The sequence below is a fragment of the Castor canadensis genome, chromosome 11 (genome assembly GCF_047511655.1).
Source record: "Castor canadensis chromosome 11, mCasCan1.hap1v2, whole genome shotgun sequence".
In the NCBI taxonomy this organism is placed as follows: Eukaryota; Metazoa; Chordata; class Mammalia; order Rodentia; family Castoridae; genus Castor; species Castor canadensis.
The window spans coordinates 64,126,067-64,149,038 of NC_133396.1; the positions used below are offsets into that span (position 1 = coordinate 64,126,067).

At 41.3% G+C, this 22,972-nt stretch overlaps 2 protein-coding genes across 8 annotated transcripts in view; both read left to right on the plus strand.

Annotated features, from left to right (window-relative positions):
• The window catches only part of Ncbp3 (nuclear cap binding subunit 3), a 41,468-nt gene extending 20,508 nt beyond the window's left edge, over positions 1-20,960 (plus strand). For 2 of the 4 annotated variants that reach the window (XM_074047172.1, XM_074047174.1), the window contains exons 8-14: positions 4,348-4,447; positions 5,168-5,271; positions 7,100-7,397; positions 8,993-9,147; positions 10,339-10,500; positions 11,773-11,935; positions 12,379-13,471. In XM_074047172.1, the coding sequence (XP_073903273.1) occupies positions 4,348-4,447; positions 5,168-5,271; positions 7,100-7,397; positions 8,993-9,147; positions 10,339-10,500; positions 11,773-11,935; positions 12,379-12,487 (1,091 nt within the window). In that variant the 3' untranslated portion in view covers positions 12,488-13,471. Of the gene's footprint in view, positions 1-4,347; positions 4,448-5,167; positions 5,272-7,099; positions 7,398-8,992; positions 9,148-10,338; positions 10,501-11,772; positions 11,936-12,309; positions 13,472-19,980 lie in introns of those variants that run through there. The other 2 variants (XR_012438783.1, XM_074047173.1) reach the window with 2 other exon arrangements.
• A 141-nt stretch (positions 20,961-21,101) lies between these two features.
• Positions 21,102-22,972, plus strand: part of Itgae (integrin subunit alpha E) — a 60,800-nt gene continuing 58,929 nt past the window's right edge. For all 4 annotated transcript variants that reach the window (XM_074047168.1, XM_074047169.1, XM_074047171.1 and 1 more), the window contains exon 1: positions 21,102-22,160. In XM_074047168.1, the coding sequence (XP_073903269.1) occupies positions 22,127-22,160 (34 nt within the window). In that variant the 5' untranslated portion in view covers positions 21,102-22,126. The remainder of the gene's footprint in view (positions 22,161-22,972) is intronic.

Here is a 22,972-nt window from a genome sequence, read left to right on the forward strand (position 1 = left end):
GTTCCCTCAAACTATAATCTGGCTAGGCGCCAAGATCAGGAGGATCACGGTTCGAAGCCATCCTGGGCAAATAGTCCGGAAGACCCTATCTTGAAAAAATCCATCACAAAAATAGAGCTGGTGGAATGGCTCAAGGTGTAGGCCTTGAGTTCAAGCCCCAGAACTGCTTAAAAAAAACAAAACAAAACAAAAAAAACCCTATAATATTCTGTGTTTATGAAAAAAATGGCTTGCTGACTGAGAAGGAATATATATACATGTGTGTGTTTGTATGTGTGTGTGCGCGTGCGTGTTTTTTTATAATACTGGGGTTTGAACTCAGGGCTTTATACTTGCTAGTTAGGAACTTTACCATTTGAGCCATGCCCCCAACCCTAATATATATATTTGTTGCTGGGCACCTACACTTATTTCATAACTTGGCTGTTGTGAATAGTGTTGCAATATATATGGGTTTCTTTATTGTATACTGACTTTGATTCCTTTGGGTATATGACAAGGAGTGGTATAGTTGGAACCATTCCAACTATACCACTCCTTGTCATATACCCAAAGGAATCTCTGTACTGATTTTCATAGTTACTGGACTAATTTACATTTGTACCAATAGCATATAAGGGTTCTTTCCACATATCCTCTCCAACATTTGTTGCTTTTTGTTTTCTTCCTATAGTCATTTTGACTGTAGTCAGATGGAATCTCAAATTTTGATTTGCATTTTCCTGATGACTAAAGATTTTGAACTTTTTTTAATGTATTTATTGGCCCTTTGTACTTCTCTGAGAAGGAATTTCTATCTTTGAAAGTGAAAATTACTGGGCACCTATGGCTCATGCCTATAATCCTAGCTACTTGGGAGGCAGAGTTCCAGGAGGATTGCAATTTGAAGCCAGCCTGGGCAAGGTAGTTCATGAGATTATAACTCAAAAATACCCAGCACAAAACAGGGCTGATGGAGCGGCTCAAGTGGTAGAGCACCTGCCTAGCCAGCATGAGGTCCTGAGTTCAAACCCCAGTACCGCTAAAAAAAAAAAAAAGGAACGTGAACATTAAGCCTGGTGCAGTAGCTTACACCTGTAAACCTAGCTACTTGGGAGGCTGGGATTTGGAGGATTGCCAGGCCTGCCGCAGCAAAAAAAGTTTGCAAGACCCCACTTCAATGGAAAAAAGCTAGGTGTGGGATGGATGTGTGTGTCCTGTCATCCTAGGACAGTGGGAAGCATAAAAGAGGAGGACATGATTCAGGCAAGCCTGTGCAAGAAGTGAGACCCTATCTCCAAAATAACCAGAGCAGGAGGGGCTGAAGGCATGGCTTATGTGGTAGCACACTTGCCTAGCAAGCACAAAGCCCTCAGTTCCAAATCTGTCCCCCATGCCGCAGAAGGAAGGAGGGAGGGAGGGAGGGAGGAAGGGAGGGAAGGAGGCTGTTTTTTTAACTTTTGTGATTTTTAGCTGATGTAAGTAATTTTCTATTAAAATTTGTTTGCCCCATACATTTTTCAGCCGGTTATCTATCATCTAAATTAGGAAACTTTAAAAAATTGCACTTTTTATTGTAGCAATAATCCTCCTGGATACACATCAGTAATATGCCTTTCAGTTCTGATCTTCATAAGACTTTATGCACACTGATTTTTGATGGGATTTAAAAAATACACATGTATATTTATATATACAGTGTATACATTCATTGTTTTAATCATTTGAGAATGTTATAGTTAACAGCCCTTTACCTCTAAATATTTCAGTATGTATTTCTGAAACACAAGGCCATTGTCTTATCTACAGTATAGTTACCAAAATCCAGAAATTTAACATTAACATCCTACTATTATCTAATTCATAGAGGTGTTTAGATTTCATCAATTGTTCCAAAAATATGTATTTTTTTTTTTTTTTTATTCCCTTAACCCACACATCTAGAATCCACTCCAGGACTGATTACTTACAGATGCCATGTCTCCTTACTCTCCCTTAATCTGGAACTACTCCTTTGCTTTGTTGTCCTTACTGAGACATTTTTAGAGTATATAGGCTCATTATTTTATAAAATGTCCCTCAGTTTGGGATTGTTTTATGTTTTTCTCCTAATTAAATTCAGGTTGCATATGTGAGGCAAGAATACTGCAGAAGTGAGGTGGTGTCATTTTCAGTTCATCAGATCAGGAGCTACATGCAGTTTACTCATCTCACTTGGTTAAGCTAGTGATTGCCGGGTTTTTCAACTGTAAAGTCATCTGTTAATCCATTTGTAATTTAAAAATTGGTGGAGAAATACTTGAAGACTATATGAATAGCCCGTTGTTCATCACACTTAAATGCAGTAGCTTTAGGTCCCTTGACGACCTTCTTACTATCGTTTATTAGTTGGCAGTTGGCTCTAGGAAAAAACTTTCCCCTTATCTGTTTACATATTTTGGTTTAGACTCATGGATTCTCATTCAGTGAATTCTTGTTGGTTCTTGCTATTATTTTGATTCACAAAATTTTTTGGATTTGGCCTAGAACCCCCTTCAAATTGTGTTGATATGCATCATGATTCTTCAGGCACTTTCTGACTTTACAGCACAGTAAGTCATCTTGTTTTTCTACACTCAATTTATACTTTACCTCCCACAAATCTGGAACCAATCATTTCTCCAAGGAGATGGTGAGCTTGTCTATTATTTATTTATTTTTTTTGTGGGGGTGGACATGCTAACTGATACTTCATTTAGCTGTACTGCTGAATACATTTACAGTGCTGTTTGTCATTTGTAGTCAAAGAATGCCCAAGGATCCATTAAAGGCCTTCGTGTTACTGCTTTTGATAAATATGTGATCACTGATCACCTTTCCTGTTAACTGGCATTTTAACATGGCAAATGTGTTCTTTTCCACATTTACTAGTTTATGTGGTTATTTAAATGCATTCTAGATGTATAGTACTGTGCTGTTTTCCTGTTTTTCCCCCTTTTTTTGGCTGTACTGTAGTTTGAACTCAGGGTCTTGTGTTGCTAGGCAGGCTCTCTACCACTTGAACCACTCTGCCAGCCCTTTTTGTCTTGAGTATTTTCGAGGTAGAATCTCACAAACTATTCGCCTGGGGCTGGCTTTGAACTGTGATCCTCCTGCTCTCTGCCTCCTGCCTCCTGCCTCCTGAGTAGTTAGGATTGCAGGTGTGAGCCACTGGCACCTGACTTTTTTTTTTTTTTTTTTAAGTACTGTGGTTTGAGCTCAGGGCCTCGTAGGCAGGCATTCTACCTGAGCCATCTCCCAGCCCAGCCCTCTTTTGCTTTATTTATTTATTTATTTAAGAAAGAGTCCTTTTTTTTTTGGTCACAAAGCCAGACTCAGACTGTGATCTTCCTAACTACAGCCTTCATGTAACTGGTATTACAGGTGCATGTCACCACACCCAGCTTATTTGTTGAGAAGGGGTCTTACTAGTTTTTTGTACAGTACTCCTAGTCTCTGCCTCCCAAGTAGCTGGAATTACAGGTTTGAACCACTGTACCTGACCCACTGTGCTATTTAGTCATTTTGAGGAATATCATAAGAAGCTAGAAAAAGTAAATGGGTTTGTGTATACTTTGATTCTTTAACCCTTATTCTGTGTTGGTGGTTTTTTTTGTTTTTGATACCTGGGGTTGAACTCAGGGCCTTGTACTTACTAGGCAGGTATTCTGCTACTTGAGCCATGCCTCCAGCCCTTTTTGGCATAGTTATCTTTGAGGTAGGATATTGCTTTTTTCTATTTACACTTCTCACAGGCACAGGTGCACTACCACACTCAGCTTTTCATTGTTTAAGATGGGGGCTTGCAAATTGTTTGCCTGGGCTGGACTTGAACCTTTGATTCTCCCAGTCTCTGTCTCGAGTAGTTAGGATTACAGGGAGGAGTCACCATACCCAGATACTGTAATGTTTGCCATTCAGAAATAAGTATCTTTCAGGGGACAATGAAAACACCACCTCTTCTGAAAAACTGTCCTACTGCTTCTTAGAACCTTGTATCTTCATGGCCTCACACATGCAGGCCAGTGTTCTACCACTGGCCCACATGTCTACCTATAGAACTCTATATCTTGGATTGTTTGTTTGTCTCATAGTAAATTCTCTGCCAAGGTAGTGAGATCCTAAACAGCAGTTTAACCTAAGTCTTCTCTATATTTTGCTCTTATTTCCTCCACACTGTACTACCTTAGTATACTCTCAGAGCAGGAATGTGTATAGTAGTTCTTTCCTTGTTTGTTGGTAGATTGCACTGATCTGATACCAGCTATGGAATATATAGCTACTTAAAATTGTTCAATATTGTCTTTATACCTATAGGAAATCCTATGTAACTGTTATATTAATTTTTAGATGACAAAAAGGAACTTGGAGCAGCCAGAAGAAGTCAGTATTACATGAAATATGGGAATCCAAACTATGGAGGCATGAAAGGAATTCTTAGCAATTCATGGTGAGTCCAAAACCTTAAAGTAATAATTTAAGTAGTGCTTAAGTTTTCTTTCTTTTTTTTTTTTGCAGTAGTACTAGTGGTTGAACCCAGGTTCTCACACTTGCTAGGTAAGCACTCTAGTACTTGATTTACACCTCCACCCTTTAAATTTCTTTTTATTTTTAAAATTTTTTGGCAGTACTGAGGGTTGGACTCAGGGCCTTTTGCTTGCTAGGCAAGCTGTTTATCACTTGAGCCACTCCATCTGCCCCTTTCATATTGGTTATTTATGAGATAGGGTCTTACTTTGTGCCTGGGCCAGCCTAGACTTTGACCCTCCTATATGTGCTTCCCTGTGTAGCTATAATGACAGATGTGTACCACCACAGCCTAGCATTGATTGAGATGGAGTCTGTTGAACTTTTTGCCTGGACTGGCCTTGAACTTGGGATCTTCCTGCTTCTACCTCCCAAGTAGCTGGGATTACGGGTGTGCACTTTAAGCTTTTCTTAATCCTTCAGTTGGTATTCTGTGGTGGAGTCCTTCAGAACCTCACGTGGACTGAAAGGAAGACAAGAGGGAAGAATTCCCATTTCTTAACTGTGGTAAAGTGCTTCAGTTTCATTTTAAAGTATTTCTGTTTCAGCACCTAACGTGTCAGTACACAGTTTAAATTTACTGAAGGATTTCAGTATCTTCCTATTGGTTTCTGATAATGTGCTTATTTTGACAATGTTGCAGGAAGCGAAGATATCATTCCCGTCGCATTCAGCGGGATGTGATTAAGAAGAGAGCCCTGATTGGGGATGACCTTGGCTTGACATCATATAAACACCGACATTCTGGTAGTTGCCTGCTCAGCTCTTGGGTAGACACATGTTTGGCTCTCGAAATCATACTTTTATTCTTAATACAATCTTTTAAGGTTCCAAACTTTATCATCCTTTCTTCCCTGCCCTCACCCTCTGCCAACATATAGGAAAGTAAGTCAAATCACAGTTAATTTTAAATTGCCCATACAAAGAGGTCAAATGAGTTTATAAAGTTGTTCTAACAAAAAAAGACCAAATGTGACATAGAGAAAATTAAAATAAAACTTTTCTTAGGAAGCTAATTTTTCTATTAATATCAGCAACTTCATGAAAAAAATGTAATTGTTTTATCAGATGGACTGATTTTTCTGTTCCTTTTCTAGTAATGTAAATAGATTTCTGTGTTGAGTTCTTTAGGCTTATTGGCTTTTACATGAATGCCACAAAAAAGTGTTCTATCACAACTTTGGCTTCCTTTCTCTTTTTCTTTTTTATGCTTATTTAAAGAAATCATTTTAATTATGTTTTGTAAAATTTTTTTATTTCAAACTTAACATGTGGAATCTTCTACATGCTTTAAACTAGTCAAGTTATCATACGAACAGAATAATATGCACACGTGTGTCATTGGAATGGGACAGGAAGAGATGAAGTATATATATATTTTTTATTTAATGCCTATGTTCAGATTGTATGTTTGAAATGTGCATATTAATAATGCATATATCTTTCTGTTACACAGTTACACTTTTCAAATTTCAGTTACTTTAAAATATTGTTACCAGACATTCTCTTCTCTCTCTAGAGATGACCCTATTCCTTTCCTAACAAATTTTACTATCACTTTCACTAAAAAGATATTGTTACCTTCTACTCTTTATATTCATATTAAGGATATTAAAAAGGAAATTGACCCTATTAATTCTAGCACACTATTTCAACTGATTTCATTTTACATTTTTCCCATTCTTTTATTTTCATAATAAATATTGTAATTCTTATAAATATATCTTCTGCTTATCATAAGCATTTCCCATGTACTTTAAAGTTAATAGTTGATTTTTAGTATTTGGGGTGGTTATGTGGTATGAAGTCACAGCAAACATTGAATTAACAAATACTGAACCATACAAAGCCTCTGGTCACATTGTTTTCATCAACTGATCAATAAATAACTTTGTTGTACCAGTTTTTCTGCTTAAAGACACCTTATTTATTGTATACACTTGTTTAATTAAAATTAACTTCACAGCCAACAGTGCTGTAATTCCTGCCTGAATGAGGTTTGTTACATTTTGTTCATAAGGCACACCACAGCATTCTTGAACTTAAACACCACTAGACAACACTTAAGCACTATATTTGGGAGCCACTTTAAACAGTGAAATCATCAATAAAAAGCACAAAAATTCAAAAAACGTTTTTGTGTTTGCAGTCAATAGACTGAAAAGGATACTTGTTTACAGTATGAGAGATGAAACAAGAAGGTAGAGTGTTAGTCTTTGTTTGAAGTCAGCTGGGAAGAAGCATATCCAATGACTCAGATTTTTTTGTTGCTCTGCACATGTCCATAAATGACCTTCAGAATACCTGGAGTATTGATTTTACAAATTCCAAACTTGTGAATTAGTATTGCTTGTATTTAAATGGCTTTATAATACGGAGTTAGGCTGCTAGATTATACTTTACCTAATCATTCTCCTGCTGTAGGCATCAGAATGGTGTCCAGGTTGGCATTGTTAATAGATAGTATGCCAATAGAATCTCAGAGATGGGATTTTTTCACTGATATTGAATAGAAAATCATACTTGTTAGTTTTAGTCTAAGCTTTTCCTAATTATTTTGGTTAAATTTCTTCAGGATTAGTGAATGTTCCTGAGGAACCCATTGAGGAGGAGGAAGAAGAGGAGGAGGATGAGGAGGAAGACCAGGACATGGATGCAGATGACAGGGTGGTGGTAGAGTATCATGAGGAGCTCCCAACTCTCAAGCAGACTCGTGAGCGGAGCACATCCAGACGATCCAGTGCTAGCAGCTCAGATTCAGATGAAATGGACTATGATCTGGAGCTGAAAATGATTTCTACTCCTTCACCAAAGAAAAGCATGAAAATGACTATGTATGCTGATGAAGTGGAATCTCAGTTGAAAAGTATTAGGTAAAAATATTTTTTCTTTCTATCAATACTAGCTTTAAAATTCTATGTATTTGTTCGGTTTTTTTGGGGAGGAGGGTTGGTGGTGCTGAGGAGTAAACTCAGGGTCTTGTTCATGCTTGGCAAACACTATACCACCTAACTATATCCCACCCTTTATGTTGATTTTAAATACTAATCACAGGCTTAATTCCTCTTAATTTTATAATTAGTTTTATTATACTTTCAGTTCTTTGTAAAAGCATCTGATTTTTTTCCTCTATATAAGCAGTGGTCATTGTTATTTAACTACAGATAGTACAGAAAGTGAAAACCACCTGTATTCATTTGGTTATTTTTTTTTTCAGCTATGTATAGTCCATTGTTTGAAAGTGTCATCATTTTTTTTGTTGTTTTTTGAGACAGGGTCTCACTATATAGTTTGTATTTCTGCTTTAGTCTCCCAAGTACTGGGATTATAGATATGCACCAGCATGTCTGGCTTTATTTAATCCCTTATTGATGGACATTTAGGTTTCTATTTTCTTACTATTGAATTAACTAGATAAATTTCTCAAAGTATAGTTACTGTAAAAAATAGTGTATTTAAAAATATGGTATTGCTAGATTTCCTTCCAGAGGGTTTTACTCATGAAACTGCTCATCACCGGTGGAGTGATACCACAGGTATCACTCTTCTTCCTAAGTTTTGCTGATTTCATGAATAAAAAACACAGTCATTTTAATGTGCTTTCCTTCAGTTACTAGTTGGGATGAGTAGATTCTGTAGTGCAGATAATATATCCAGAACTCCCAAGGATTAGATTCTCTCTTAAGATGTTCTTGGTGATATACATGGGCAAGCAAAACAACCTTTTTGTGCTGGTTTTTTTGTATGGTTTGTTCACATCTTTATTTGCAGTTTTCACGGAAGTCTACAGTAGAACGTTCTGGCAAAATAATACTGATCCTAGCAGATCTCATTGACAGAGAAGTCTGCTCTTTCAATAACAGCATTGTAGCCAGGTGTGGTGGTTCACATCTGTAATCCCAGCTACTGAGAGGCAGAGATAGAAGGATCAAGGTCTGAAGCCAGCCTTGGCAGAGTTAGCTCCAGAGAGAGACCCTACCTGAAAAAACAGAACTAAAAGCAAAAGGACTGGGGGCATGGATCAAGTGATAGCATGCTTTGAGTTCAATCCCACATACAAAACAAAAAAGAAGAAGGAGATTGTAGACCTTATCATGTCTAGACTACAACCAGATCTCAGCTGGGGTAAAGAGAGCCCCAAGCTCTTTGCAGACCTCTGCTTAATGTTTGTTTGTCTCAGGAGAAGGGAACCTGTAGTTACGTGTTCTGTGATAGTGTACAGGTTTTCCTAGGGAAACCATCCTAGGAGCTCAGTAGGCTGCTTGACCTACCAGTCTCTTCCCAGCATGTTGGTAATGGTTTCCCTAAGAAAGTTATTAATAATTGTGGTAATGTGTGGTATTTATAAGTGAATGTTGGCTCTATTAGATTAGGTTTCCTAAATTGTTTTCTCTGAAGTATATTATTGCGTGGACCTCAACAGTTGAAGTTCATAAATTGTGACTTTTTTTCTTCTTTTTTTTTAAAGGAACTCCATGAGAGCAGATAGTATAACCACTAGCAATATCAAAAACCGAATTGGGAACAAGTTGCCACCTGAGAAATTTGTAGATGTCCGTCACCTGTTAGATGAAAAACGTCAGCACTCACATCCACGGCCACCAGTCAGCAATACTAAATCAGGTATTGTATTTATTTTTTATCTATCTATCTATCGTTCCTGGGCTTCATTCTGAGCTCCAGAGGGCAAATTGTGGCAGAGTTAGGTTCTTGGATAAAATGCTTTTGAGCTGATTTAATTGTCCTTGTTCATTACATCTGACTTTTAGGGTAGGCATTGGGATTTGGGAACATGAAAAATACTCAGACTTTGGCAAAATCAGTTTTCAGTATTTTTGTTCAAAACAAATTATTTTAGTATTTTATTGGTATACTATATACAAGAACAATAGAGGGGTGTGGTGGAGTGGCTCAGGCAGTAAAAGTATCTGCCTAGAATTACAAGTGTGAGCCACTGCACTGAACTGGGTCATTTTTTGCTGCAAACACTCATAGCAGATAAGTGGTATACTTGCTGAGTACCATCCCAGCTGGCACGTGAGAAGTCTTTGAAGGAGCTGCTGGGGATCTACTGGGAGAACTGTGAAAGGCTTCTTAGAGGAAGTGGCCTCACAGCTAAGCTTTAGTGGCGGGGGATAGGATTTTAGTTGACAAACTTTGTTTTTTGAGGTGGGAAGTAACCTGATCTTATACCTGTTTTTGAATGATAACTTTGGGTTGGAGTGGAATGTGGTAGAGTCAAGTAACAAAGACCTGAACTAGATCAGGGAGAGTGGAGACAGAAAGGATGAGAATGAGCTGTAGGACACCTTGAGAAGAAAGGCTCAGGATTGAGAAGTAAGGGGGGAAAGGCAGAGAAGACTAGGAGGCAACTCAGCCTGAGTGACCAGGGAGGTGGGTGCCACTCTCTGGGAGAGGTGTGAGTGAGATGGGAGGAGTTTCAGCATAAGGTCCTTGCTAATGAACGTGGGACTGGCGTTGCTGTTTTGCACATTTGTTTGGGCCATGTTGCCTTTATCCTTTGTTTTTGCCAGTCTCATTATATTTACTGGTTAAATGTAACAAGTTTTTTGAGAACTACTTAGATATTCAAAGAGGGTGGTTCTGCCCTTGGGGAGCTTGCTCTTTTCTTTTCCCCTTCTGATAGCTCCTGCCTCTGAGTTTTCTTAGGAGGATCCAGACCAGTTATGAAGAGAGAAAGATTTTTGGAAGCCTGATTAGTCAGGTCCTGTGTTCTCACTTGGGAAAAGATTTCAAGTCAACAGTACCGATAGCGCGCATGCTTAGTGACAGTAGTACTTTTTCTTTTTCTAGATATTCGCCAGCGATTAGGAAAAAGACCATATTCTCCAGAAAAGGCTTTTAATAGTAACCCAGTGGTCCGGAGAGAGCCCTCTTCAGATGTACATAGTAGGCTAGGGGTTCCCAGGCAAGATGTTAAAGGCCTCTACTCTGATACACGGGAGAAGAAATCAGGTAAGTAGCACTTCAAACTGATGGGTAATGTTTGTAGCATAGAAGTAGAGGCAGGGGTCTGAATCTTAAGTAAGGTACATTGTAAGCACATGTGTAAATGTCACAATGTATCCCCCTGTACACTACTATATGTGCTAAGAAATAACATTTTTTTTTAAAGGAGAGGCAGGAAGCAACACATGCCAAAAATAAGTGACTTTTCCTCTTCCATTATCATTATTGTCATTGTCATCATAATGCTAACAGTAAAGTTTAGAAAGTAAGAAAGAATACAACATCCCTGCTTCTTTCAGTTTATCACAAATAGCTTTTAGTTTCATGTGTGTATTCCAGTCTTCATCACATTTTTTTTGTGTGAGGGGGTGGTACTGGGATTTGAACTGAGGGCCTCATACTTGCTAGGCAGGTGATCAACCACTTGAGCCACTCTGCCAGCTCTAGGTATCTGTGTCATGATTCAAGCACAGCAGACCAGCCACAGAGGCCACACACTTTTTTGGGGGAGTCGGGGGGAGGGTCCACCTACACATCCTACCTTTTCATACAGGATTTTATTATAACCATTTTCAACATTGGCATACTCTTCGTAAATAAAACTTTAATTGCCTTATAGTATTCTATACTATAAAGTTCTAAACACTTAATTCTCTTACATTAGATTTTAACAGAATATACTTTAAAAATTAATGGAAGCTGAGCACTGGTGGCTCACACCTATAATTCTGGCTACTTGGGAGGCTAAGATCCAGAGGAATGTGGTTTGAAGTCAGCCTAGGCAAATAGTTTGCAAGACCCTATCTCCAAAATAACCAGAGCAAAATGGACTGGATGTGTGGCTCAACCAGTGGAGTGCCTTCTTTGCAGGCATGAAGCCCTGAGTTCAAACTCCAGCCTCCCTCACCCCCACCCAAGAAAAATTAATGGATAGTGGCCTGGAAATCTGAAAGTCATTCATAGTGCAGTGGGTCCCTAGAGCTGGCAGTTTCCTAACAAAACAAAGTGGTATAAGGCATGAGGAGTCTCACCTGGGAGGAGCAGATATGGCAGGAAAAAGCCTTTCAGGTTATTATCTTATGCATAAGGTGGGAGCACTTGGTACCTCCAACGAGCATCTCCCATTGGGTTCCCATCCCTCCATTGCAGATAGTGGCTACGAGTGCTGCAGACCACATATTTCCTGCATGTTAGATGTTGGCAGTGCCCCTGCTTCTTCAGAACTACTGTGGTGCTCAGTGTCGTCTGCCAAACTAAAATGTCTTCTCACCCAAACAGGTAGCTTATGGACTCGCTTAGGATCTGCACCCAAGACCAAAGAAAAGAATATGAAGAAAGTGGTTCACAGGGCACCCAACACTGAGGAAGATGATTCTGAGCTGCAAAGGGCGTGGGGGGCTCTCATTAAGGAGAAAGAACAGTCTCGCCAAAAGAAGAGCCGGTTAGATAACTTACCATCTCTCCAGATTGAAGTTAGTCGGGAAAGCAGCTCTGGTTCAGAGGCAGAGTCCTGATGCGCTGGCCTGTGGCAGCTGCCGTAGGCTGACATTGTTGCATACTGTGGGGCGCACACTAGGAGCCTCCCCTGCAGGAGTTGGCGCCCCTCCCTCCTACTCACACAGTCACCCTTAGCTCTTGCTTCAGCAAGACATCCTAAGAGTGACAAGTTTTGAAGGGCATCTCTATTGCTGCAGAGTTATAGTTCTGGGCCCTCACTTCTCCCACACCCCACAAGCTTTACCCTTTGAGAAAAAGGCAGCCCTCCAGATTTTGTAGACATTTTTCTTAATATTTTTAACATTGTGTCTTTTAAAGGAAATGTTTTACACAGTTCATCCAAAGAGCAGAGAACTGAACTTCTCACTATTGCCTTGGCCCTGACAGCTGTTACCAGCACCCTTTTCCCAAGAAAAGTCAATTCCCAGGTGCTTACTGGACAGCCTTCGAGGGGGAAGATGAGGGAAGCAGCCAGCTCACTCTTCCAGGACCCTAGTGTGGGGGCCGAATTTCACGGACCTGACCTCAGAGGTGCACCTGACGCCCAGGTAGATAAGAGACACAGCAGCGATCTCACTTCCAATTGATCGTGCTTCTGTTCCTTCCTTGGGGATTTCTATTAGGGCCTTTTATTGGCTGTCAGTTTGATGTTAAGATCAAATTCAGTGCTGTGGGATTTTTAGGAACAAACAGCTGTGACTTCTGGATTTGGGGTTGATTCATGTGCTAGGGGTGGAGTCATGGGTTAATGTTGAACAATTTTTAAGTCTGTATTATGTTTAAAAAATATTAATGACTTAAAAGTTTAAATTTTTAATTTTTATATGTGGAAATCCTTCCTGTTGGCTATAGGGGAAGGTCAAGTGGTGTCTTTTGTGCTGTTAAATATATATTATATACTTTGGAAGAAGGCAAAGAGAGGAGTCTCCTTATTTTTAAATAATCCTAATTGTATAGTCTGTTTGTTGTACATAGAGTTCAGCTTGCTTTTTGGCCAGTGTAGGAAAAAAAAAATCTATCCATCTGAGATGGGAATCTTACTGTTTATTATTACTTTAGAAGTGATCCATTGATAATTTATTCTTTATGTTTCCAAGTTATAGCTGAAGACTTCTTCAAAACTGGTAAATAAGAGAACAGTTTCAGAAAATTTTAAGCTCCTTTCAGATTATTACCATAAAAAGGAGGTAGATTATTTTGTCTTCCTGTCTGATTTTTATTTTGAAGTATTTAATACTGTATTCCTCTGCAGGCTTAAAAATAGCATTTCCTTTCAGTTCATTAGAACAGTAATGAGTCTTTGTCCCTTTGTGATGTCACACAGCTCATTACCTGCCTGGATTGTTTTGTACCCAGTGCAACCCTGGATCCTAGAATACTTGACTTGTGGCTGAGCTGATGTCATGTTGATGGCTAAGTACACTGGTTCAAATGAATGCAGAACAGAACAGTGTTGCTAATAAAGGGCTGTGAGACTTGAGAGAGTTGTAAGAAAAACTGTTTTATCTTCCACCCCACTACCACTCCCCCTAGAAAGATGGTAGCATATAACCATGACATGTTTCAGCTTCCTAGGATTCTGGAAAAAGAAGTGGTTCTGGCTTCTCGCCGATAGAGACCGAAGCCTTCAAGGTTTCTCAGCTCTTCTTACTCTGTAAGGAACACAGCTCAGAGCCAGGTTCTTAGGAAGACGGCTCAGGGTTTGATAGAGTATGAACTGCAAGGGTCTGAGAGCTGGACTGCTTGATACATCTGGCCCTGCCTCATTGACTTGGGCCTTGCTTTTCCCATCTTGTAAATGAATGAGTTGTTACTGAGCTTCTGGCTTAGTTGGTGCCTATCAGTGGTGGTTTATTCTTCTCAAAGCTGTGGCTGCAGCACTGCTTTCTGTTGTAAGTGGCCAAGAAGACAACCAGGGCAGGCATGAGATTATAGACAGGGTCTTATCCCCATCAGATTACAGTCTGTAGTTTGGTGGCTTAAAGATGTCCTTGTGGTTTCACCTGACATGGACCCTCAGAGTTTAGAAATGCCCTTCATAGACTTTTCTGTTTCCCAGACATGGCCCTTTCCCACCAGTAGCTCATACCCACTTGTCCCAGGACCTTTCACAACTCACAAGACTCCTGCTAGAGATCAGGGAAGACATTATGAAGGGGGTGTGGGAGAGGGTGCACTCAAAACTTGGTCTTTTATCTAACCCAGAAAAATACTCACTTTGGGAGGCTTGCAGTTCCCATAGCGGAAAGAACACAGAAAGGTAGCTTTAAGGATTTTGCTTCCTAAGGTTATTGGCCTTCTTAGCCTTCCTCACTCTCCAGCTAGCACTCAGTCACTCAGATCTTACATCTTATTGTGCCCAGTATACCCAGTCTTGTCTTTGGAGCTTAGGGTGAGTGTGGATAGTGAGGACTGCTGCAGGCAACTAGGGTGCTTTCTGTACATGTGGGCTTTGTCCTTACATATAGATTTTAAATACAGTTTTGCTGCTTGACAATAATTACAGATACCTCATTGCTGTTTCTTGCTCTCCCTCTTGGGAGAGGTATCAGGTACCCAAGAGAACTAGTGAAGCCCACCGCAAGATGTAAACCTTCCTTCCCTGGTCCCCATATAGTCTGATCCTTTGAATCCTTCCCTTTGGTTCAAGTTCTGTCCCACTCCCTCTGAATAGTAGCCTCCTCCCCAACTCTCCTCCATTCTGCACACTGTAGCCAAGACAAACTTTTATTGTTATTGGCAGCTAAATTGAAATGTGATTTACATAGGGTACAATTCACCCATTTAGTGTGTACACTTCAGTGGATTTAGTGTATTTACAGAATTATGCAACGATTTCTATGTCAATTTTAGAACATTTTCATCACCAAAAAGAAATCCTGCATCCATCAGTAGTCACTTCCTATTCTTCCTTTTTCCTAACCCCTGGCAACTACTAGTCTTTATCTTTTTTTTTTTTTTTTTAAATAATCTTTGTCTTTATGGATTTGCCTGTTATGGACATTTCATAAATGGAGTCACATGCTATGTATCAGTGTCTGGCTTCTTGAAGTATTTTCAGGATTCATCCATGTTATAGCATGTATCAGAATTTCATTTTTTTTTTAATTGCTAAATAACATTCCATTGTATGAATATACCCATTCATCAGTTAATGGGCATTTAGGTTGTTTCCACTTTATAGCTTTTATAAATAGGTTTCTATGAACATGTGTTTTTTCATGGACATGTGTTTTCATTATTCTTGGGTTTATACCTAGGAGTGGGATTCCTGGGTTGTATGGTAACTCTGATCTTTTGAGGAACTATCAGGTTGTTTCCCCAAGCAGCTATCATTTTCCATTCCCACCAGCAATGTATGAGGGGTTCAGTTCCCTCACATCTTTACCAACACTTGTTATTTTCCAGTATAAAGTAGTCTCACTGTAGTTTTTATTTGCATTTCTCTAATGACTAGTAGTGACCATCAGCTCTTCTTCATGCTTCAAGATGAGTTTTCTTAAATGTAAATCTGATCCTTTTGTTTTTTTGCTTAAAATCTTTCCAGAGTTTCGCCATCACCTTTGGAATAAATTCTATGCTTATTTGATGGCTTATGAAGCTAGTCAAGATGTAGCCTGTGGCAGGATCTCTGACCTTTTCTCCTTATTTATCCCTGTCATGTGCCATTAGCTCCCAGGTCCATCTTGGTTTCTCTGACCTTCCAGGTTGTAGTTACGCATTCCCAGCTATATGTTTCCGCCCTCTCATCTCAGTCCCCTTCCTTTATCCCTCTCATCCTTGCGACCTTAGGGACCCTTCCAGGAGGCAGAGCCAAGGTTCTTTGTGTGTGTCCCATGGTACTGCCATGAAGAAACCTTAGCTGATTTCAGGATTAGGTTATAAAGTCTAAGCACCTAAGATAAAAATTGAGTATAATCAAAATTCCTCTTGGAAATCTCAAGGCAGGTGTCATATTTGAAGACCAGCAGTACAAAATCATTGTAATCAATTCTTACCTATATGAGAATAGATCACTGTTTCTTTGGTTGAGCAGCAGGTGAAGTAGTTGGCCCTGCAGTTAGGGCCATGTTGTGCAAAGCTCATTTACTTTTAGATGCTAGAAGTACACGCTCAGCAAGAATGTCACTTTTGAGGAGCTTGAGGCTTAGGCTACAGGAGCATTAGAGGGCTTACCCAAGTCTTCCCGCCTGCCTGGGGTCCCTGAGGGAAGGATGGGGACTGAGGGTGGAATGGTCCAAGCAACATGCAATTGTTTTTCTTTCTCTTTGTCCTTTTTTTTCCATTAACTTTTCAAATACTATTGTGTTTTACTAAATGAAGTGTGTATACAACGCCGTATCACTATACCCCAACCCAGCACACCTACATACCTAGATTATAATTTCCTATCCCTAGTTTGTCTGTTTTGCTAGACTGTAAGCTCTGTGAGAGCAGGGACCATGTCTGACTTGTTCATTGGGGTTTTTCCAGGGTCTACTGTGATTTTTGGCCCCTAGCAGGTCCTCCATAAACATTTATGGAATTTGTAAATCCCCAGCCTCAGGAGCATTTCCATCCTCTGAGGCCCTGGGTCCTTTTACAAGCCAATCCTTATTTTTCTGCCATGTACATTGTCTTATTTTCCCATTTTATTTTCCTTTTAGCATGTGAGCTCCTAATGATCAGGTGTCTTCATGTTGTTTTCTCGGTATCCTTATATCAGGCTAACCCAGAATAAATAGTGCTTCAGAATTGCTCAGGAATTGCAGTGACCCAGCCAACTCTGGCACTATTATCTGCAGGCTAGTCTAATTCTAGACAGTACCACTGGATACAAAAAGGGGAAGATTATGCAGTGGTGTATACACTATGCATAAGAAAAGTTCTCATAGGCTGGTAGGAGTGGCTCAAGTGGTTAGAACCCCTGCCTAGCAAGTGTGAGGCCCTGAGTTCAAACTCCAGTACTGCCAAAAAAAAAAAAGTTCTCATTAAATATAGGATTCAATCAATATCAAAGTGTAATAACCTTCTCAAATCTGAACTGAAGCCCTATGAGCTCTACAAAGAATTTTTGGGAAATGATGCAGATAGTCTAGAATATTTTTTAGAAAAGCATTCAGCTGCCCAGGAAGGTGAGAGGCCCCAAAGATGTACCATTGGGCCAGTTCTTAAATTCTGGTCCTGTGTGTGAGGAAAGTGATAGCACTCCAGAACAGGAGACAAGAAACATTTCCCTCCCAGCATCAGCTCTTCTGCCTGAAGCAGCATTCCTCACACTTGCGTGCTGAGCATTGTCAAGGTTATGGTGAAATGCTAACATGCACTTTGGCTAGAGTCAGCAACAAGTCATGGCTTCCCAAATTAATTAACTGCTACACAAATAAGTCTCATGCAGCAGTATCTGCTTTTAAACCTTATATAACAGGAAGTAAGTTAGAAGGTAAAACAGTTTTTCTAAGGGTAGATCAAGTGGTAAAGCACATGCCTAGCAAACACAAGACCCTGAATTCAAGCCCCAGTACCACAAAAAAAAAAAAGGGAGAATGCTTTTGGTAATTTTGATACTAGCACATTTGCTTCAAGACAGATTGTTATTGTGCAATTTGACCAACAACATACATCTAGAACTTTTCTTACATGTTTATAAAATAAATCTTAGAAGAAAAAAATTCTGTAGCCTTTCCCCCCACACACACCTTAATGAAACTGTGAACATTTCACAGAACTTTGATGTTCCTGGGAGCAGTTAGGGAAATATTGTCTCAAAATCCTGTTTTAGTTGTGAGGCATTAAAGTGGGATTTTGCTGTCTATAAATAAAACTCTAGAGTGTGGGTGGTTTATCACCTACCAAAGTCACTACTGTGCCTAGAAATTCTTGTCTGAGCAGTTTCAGCAGCCTGCTCTGGATGCCCAGATTCTGAAGTAGTTGAGGTTTCTGTTAGGTCAAATTCTTTGTGATTTCCACCCCTGGACCGGTGTAGGTTATGGAGAGCAAGAAGCCCACACAATTGGCAGGAGAGAGGACACACCCTTTCCATGTCTGACTTTGTAGGGTAGGTATAGTGTTGGATCCTGTGAATGTGTCCCTCTTCTGCTCATGGGCAGCGGTTTCCCAGCAGGCCTATGAGCATTTGGCAGCACTTTTAGCTCAGGTAGAAGGTCTTTTGGGGAAGATCAAATAGGGTGGTGGCTGGAGCTGGGGCCCTAGGGACTCATTCTACCTTACAAGTCTGTCAAGTGACAGGTTAACTGGGATGATTGCTAGGCTTCCTTCTAGTGCTAATGTGTGTTTGGGGACCCTTGCTCTACTGTCCAAAGAGCACAGTCCAAAAAGTGTAAATTAGGAAGGAGGTGAGGCAAGCAAAAACATGGTTCCATAACCAGTGCAGCCCTCCTACTCCCATTTCTCGCTCCATCTACACACACAGACCCTATTCAGTCTTTAATTTGGAAAGGTAACCCTGTATCAGTCTGCTTGGCAACCTTAACAGAACATCACAGACTGGGTTGCTTAAACAGCAGGCATTTATTTTGTTATAGAACTAGAAGCTGGGAGTCAAGTCATCAGGGTGCTAACATGGTCTAGGCTTTCTTTTTGGCTTGCTCACAGGACCTTTCCTCCAGGTGTGCATGTGTTTCTTACACCATCACCAGTCCTACAGGGATTAGAGCATGGCCCCACCCTTAGTACCTCATGTAACCTAAATGACCTCCTAAAAGCTATCTATCTCTACAAATATAGCCACATTGGGTTAGAGCTTTAATATAGGAATTTTGATGGGGATACAGTTCCAAATAATGAAACTGTACCAAATAATGCAAGGATGTCTATCTGTTTGTGGAATGAGGGTTCTGCTTTTTAAGAGCTTAAAAACCTATGGCTCTGGAGGAAACAGACTTGTTGGGTTCCAGCTCAGTCACTTACTCTCTGGGATTTTGCTGTGTTATAAATAAGACTTTAGAGTGTGGATGGTGCTTAAAAATATTCTCTCTAACACTGTTCAAAGCCAGCCCCCGGCAAATAGTTTGGGAGACTCTGTCTCCAAAAACCCCATCACAAGAAATGGCTGGTGCTGGTGGAATGGCTCCGGTGGTAAGAGCACCTGCCCAGCAAGTGTGAGGCCCTGAGTTCAAACCCCAGTGCTGGGGGAAAAAAAAAAAAGCCTCTCTAGAGTCAGCCTCCTCACCTGTGAGATCAAGGTACTCTCAGATGAGGGCTCACATTTAAATCTTTGGCCCTGAGTCCAGCACTCCCTGTTGAGCACACAGTCAGTGCTGATCGCTGCTCTGCCTGCCCCTCAGTTGAAAAGTGGTCCTCACTTTTCAAATTCACACTTTTTAGCTTCCAGGACTTAGCAGGTGGGTGCTTAGAACCATTTCCCATGGTTGGAGGCTGAGGCAGGCTGAAGGACAGCCCCCTCCACTGGCAGGCCATACTTTGTGCTTCTCATGCTCTAGACAGGACAGGTCTACCTCAGGCTGCGCACCTCTTAACTCCCTGAACGTTTTTAAAGCTTTTTATTTTGAAATAATTTCAAAATCACAGCACAGTGTCAAGGGTTGAAAAAACATTTTGCTTTATTTTACTTTACCATTCATTCTTTCCCTCCTCTCCTCCCTTGTTCCTTCTTTTTCTTCTGCTCCTGAGCCATGAACTATTTACTTGCATACATCATGCCCCCTTACTCCACAATTCTGGTTTCCTAAGAGCAGGGATGTCCTCTCATATAAGTGAAAACATGTACTTTGTTAAACTTTATTAATAACTATTAAAAATCAGCCAGAAACATAAAAAAAAGGCATCCTCTTAATATATCTATAGTAGTTATCAAATTGAGGAAACGTGTAGTCTCTGAGTAGTACAATAGGTACGAATTTGTAGTTCATTTGCTTCAGCTTTACCAGCTATGCCAGTAATGCTCTTTAAAGCAGTTCAGGATCCAATCTAGCATCAAGTACCGAACTGCCTTTAACGTTCCTCTCTTTGATCTCCTTTAATCTGCAGCGATTCCTCAGCCTTTCTTTGTCTTTCATGACATTGATGTTTTTGAAGAGTACAGTCCAGGTGGTGATGATATCCTTCAGGTTGGTTCCTTGATGTTTGTTTAAAGTGAAATCAGGAAGTCACTTTCACATTTCTTTTGTTTAAGTGTGTATCGGCTAAACATTTCTTTTGTTTAAGTGTGTATTCTGACTGGGTGCTGTGAAAAAGGAACATCACATAACAATGCCTGCCTCACACCCTGGGGACCTAAAGTTTGAGTTTGTGGGATAAGTGTCACAGTCAAGTGGGCTTAAAGGGCCCCTCTTTTTTCATGCTTAGAGGCACTAACAAGCCTTTATAAATATAACTTGAGTGATGCAGGAGGAGTTGGCATTCTAGAGGTCTACAAAGATGCAGAAAATGGTCCTGCTCCTTATCCACCATCTGGTCATTTGCTTTGCCTCTCAAAGTGTGTGAAGTTCACACTCCAACACAACACAAGTTTTGCCTCTTGCAGAAGTCTCAAGTGAGCTGCTGTCCTCGATCCTAGCCCTGCTAGGGGGTGTTGTGTGACACTGGGCTGCTCTCTTCCCTTCTGGGCCAGTGCTGGGGAGAGGGGTCCCTGTGTGGCTCTACCCAGTGCTCTTGGAACTCAGGATGAACTGAGGGAGGAGAAGAGTCACCGAGCCATGCAGGGGTAGAAGATGACCAAGGTACCAAGCAGCCACAATCTAGTAATGTGATGTGGCAGAAAAGTTACCAGACTGGAACTCTGCCTTTTTAGCTGTGTAGTTTCCCTGCTGGGTGGTATACATGGGAAAATGCTGAATTATAATCATTACTCAAATAATTGTCTGAGATTTCCTCATAGGTATTCTGTCAGACCAGAGCAGACAATGCAAAAATGTTTGCAGTGTCATCGAATCTTCACAAAACTGGCCAAGCAAGCTCTCCATGTGAGAAACAGAATAAAATTGATTTTCATATCCTCAATAAATCAACACTGTTGTCTGCTTTATGTAAATACAGTAATACTTGCAGGTGCTCTCTGGGCTGCAGACTTGCCCTTTTGTTGTTGTTGTTTTGTTATACTGGGGGGTTGAACTCAGTGCCTGCCTAGCAAGCACTGTACCACTTGAGCCACTCCACCTTTAATAAGGTCTTTCTTTAATGCCTGAACCAGCCTGGACTTCAGTCTTCCTGTTTGTGCTTACCTGCATGGCTGGGGTGACAGCATGCGACTGTGCCCATATATTGGTTGAAGTGGGGTCTTGAGAACTTTTTGCCCAGGCTGGCCTCAAGCTGTGATTCTCCCATTCTCAGCTTCCCAAGTACCTAGGATTATAGGCATGAGCCACGGCACCTGGCTTACCCTACCTTTGTGAATTTAAGATTAAACACAAATTAAAACTCAGTTCATCCCTCATGCTGGTGGCATTTTAAGGCCTCATTGGCCACATGTGGCTAATGGCTGCTGAGTTGGACAGTGTGTTATAGAGCAACCCATCTCCACAGAGGGGCGGCGGGAGGGAGAAAGGGAGAAGAAAGAGAGAACACCAGTCTTAGCATCAGGGTGCTGTAGGCATATTTTTAAAAAAAATCCAGTCACAGTTAGAATGAGCATGCTGGATCTTTCTCTCATTCTCTCACCTGGCCCCTCACAGCCCCAGGCCTTGAGTGTAGGGATCTGTGCGAGCACGTCCTATGGGAAGGGTCCTCCCATTCCACTGATGAGGCAACTGAGACCCTGGGCTAGGAGGTGAGTTGAGATGTCTAGTGGAGGGTTCTGGGCCTGGAGCTCACATGAATACAGACAATGGACTAGATTATTATTGCTCCTGCACCTCCAGCATCTGCAAGGACACTCAGGACTATAACCCTGGCAAATCCCAACTCACCATTTCACGAAAGCGGAGATTCAAGTGAGTGATGGAGCTGAGCCTGCAGTTGTCCGCAAGTTCACAGGTCCCAGTCTATAGCTACTGAGGAAGCCATGCACTCGCTGTACATGAGCTGAAGTAGTTGTGTCTGAAAGTGACTGTGGGTCCTGATCTATGTATGTGACTCTATCCCCGCCCCCTAGCCTCCCCAGCTGAAGAGGGGAAGCTGTGTGTTCGCCTGTACCTCCCCACTCAACTTTCACGCAGCTGCTTCAGCTCCAGCTAGGATGTGGCTCTTCCACGCTCTTTTCTGCCTGGCCAGTAAGTAAGCCTCACCCCCTGGTCTTGAGGGGCTACTGTACCTCAGCTCTGGCTGGGTGTCTGTCTGTCTGGTAGGGATCAGGTCTAGAGGTCAGAGAAAGCACTTTCCCAGGGAACTGCTGAATGGGTCAGATCTCCAGGCTTGCTGAGAAGGGGCTCTGAGGCTCTGAGTTGCCTGCTGATGGCCTGTGGCTTCAGACTGCAGAGTTCTGACACCCTGTTCCTTTTCCAGCCAGCCCCACCATCTGGCAGGTCCTTGGGTCTGCAAATGATTTCCCAAAGTGTGGAAAATTAGTGTTCCACTCCACCTAGCAGAGCAGCCTTCTTTTACACAGCAGTTCAGCAGATATGGGTGAGGACCTTGTGGGAAAAAGTGTTGGCAAGCGACTGTGGGGGTGAGTGTATGCACAGTAGAGGGTGAGTGTTGGGGGAAAACTGCTTCCTGTTCTGTGGTGTGTGGGGGAAGGGCAGAGGCACTTCTGCCTGGGGGTCTCATTTTATGTTGAGCTTTCTTGTGGAAACTACTTTAGGCAAGACAAGTCCTGAGCCCACCTTCAAGGCCCCAGGGACATGACTGGGTGAGCCCCCGGAAACTGTTCAGAGCAAGACTGAGGCAGGGTGGTCTTGCCTAGTAATCTAGGCAAACTTTCTGGGGCTGTCTACCCTGCTCTGAAGCTTGGCAGGAAAACCAGATGGGCATCAGCTGTGGAAGTGTAAAGGCTCCTGGGAGGCTGCATTCCTTAAAAACAGGCCAAGCCAGCCAGTTGAGGGCTGGTGTGAGAAAGCTGAGCTGGTGCTGGAAGGGAATGCAA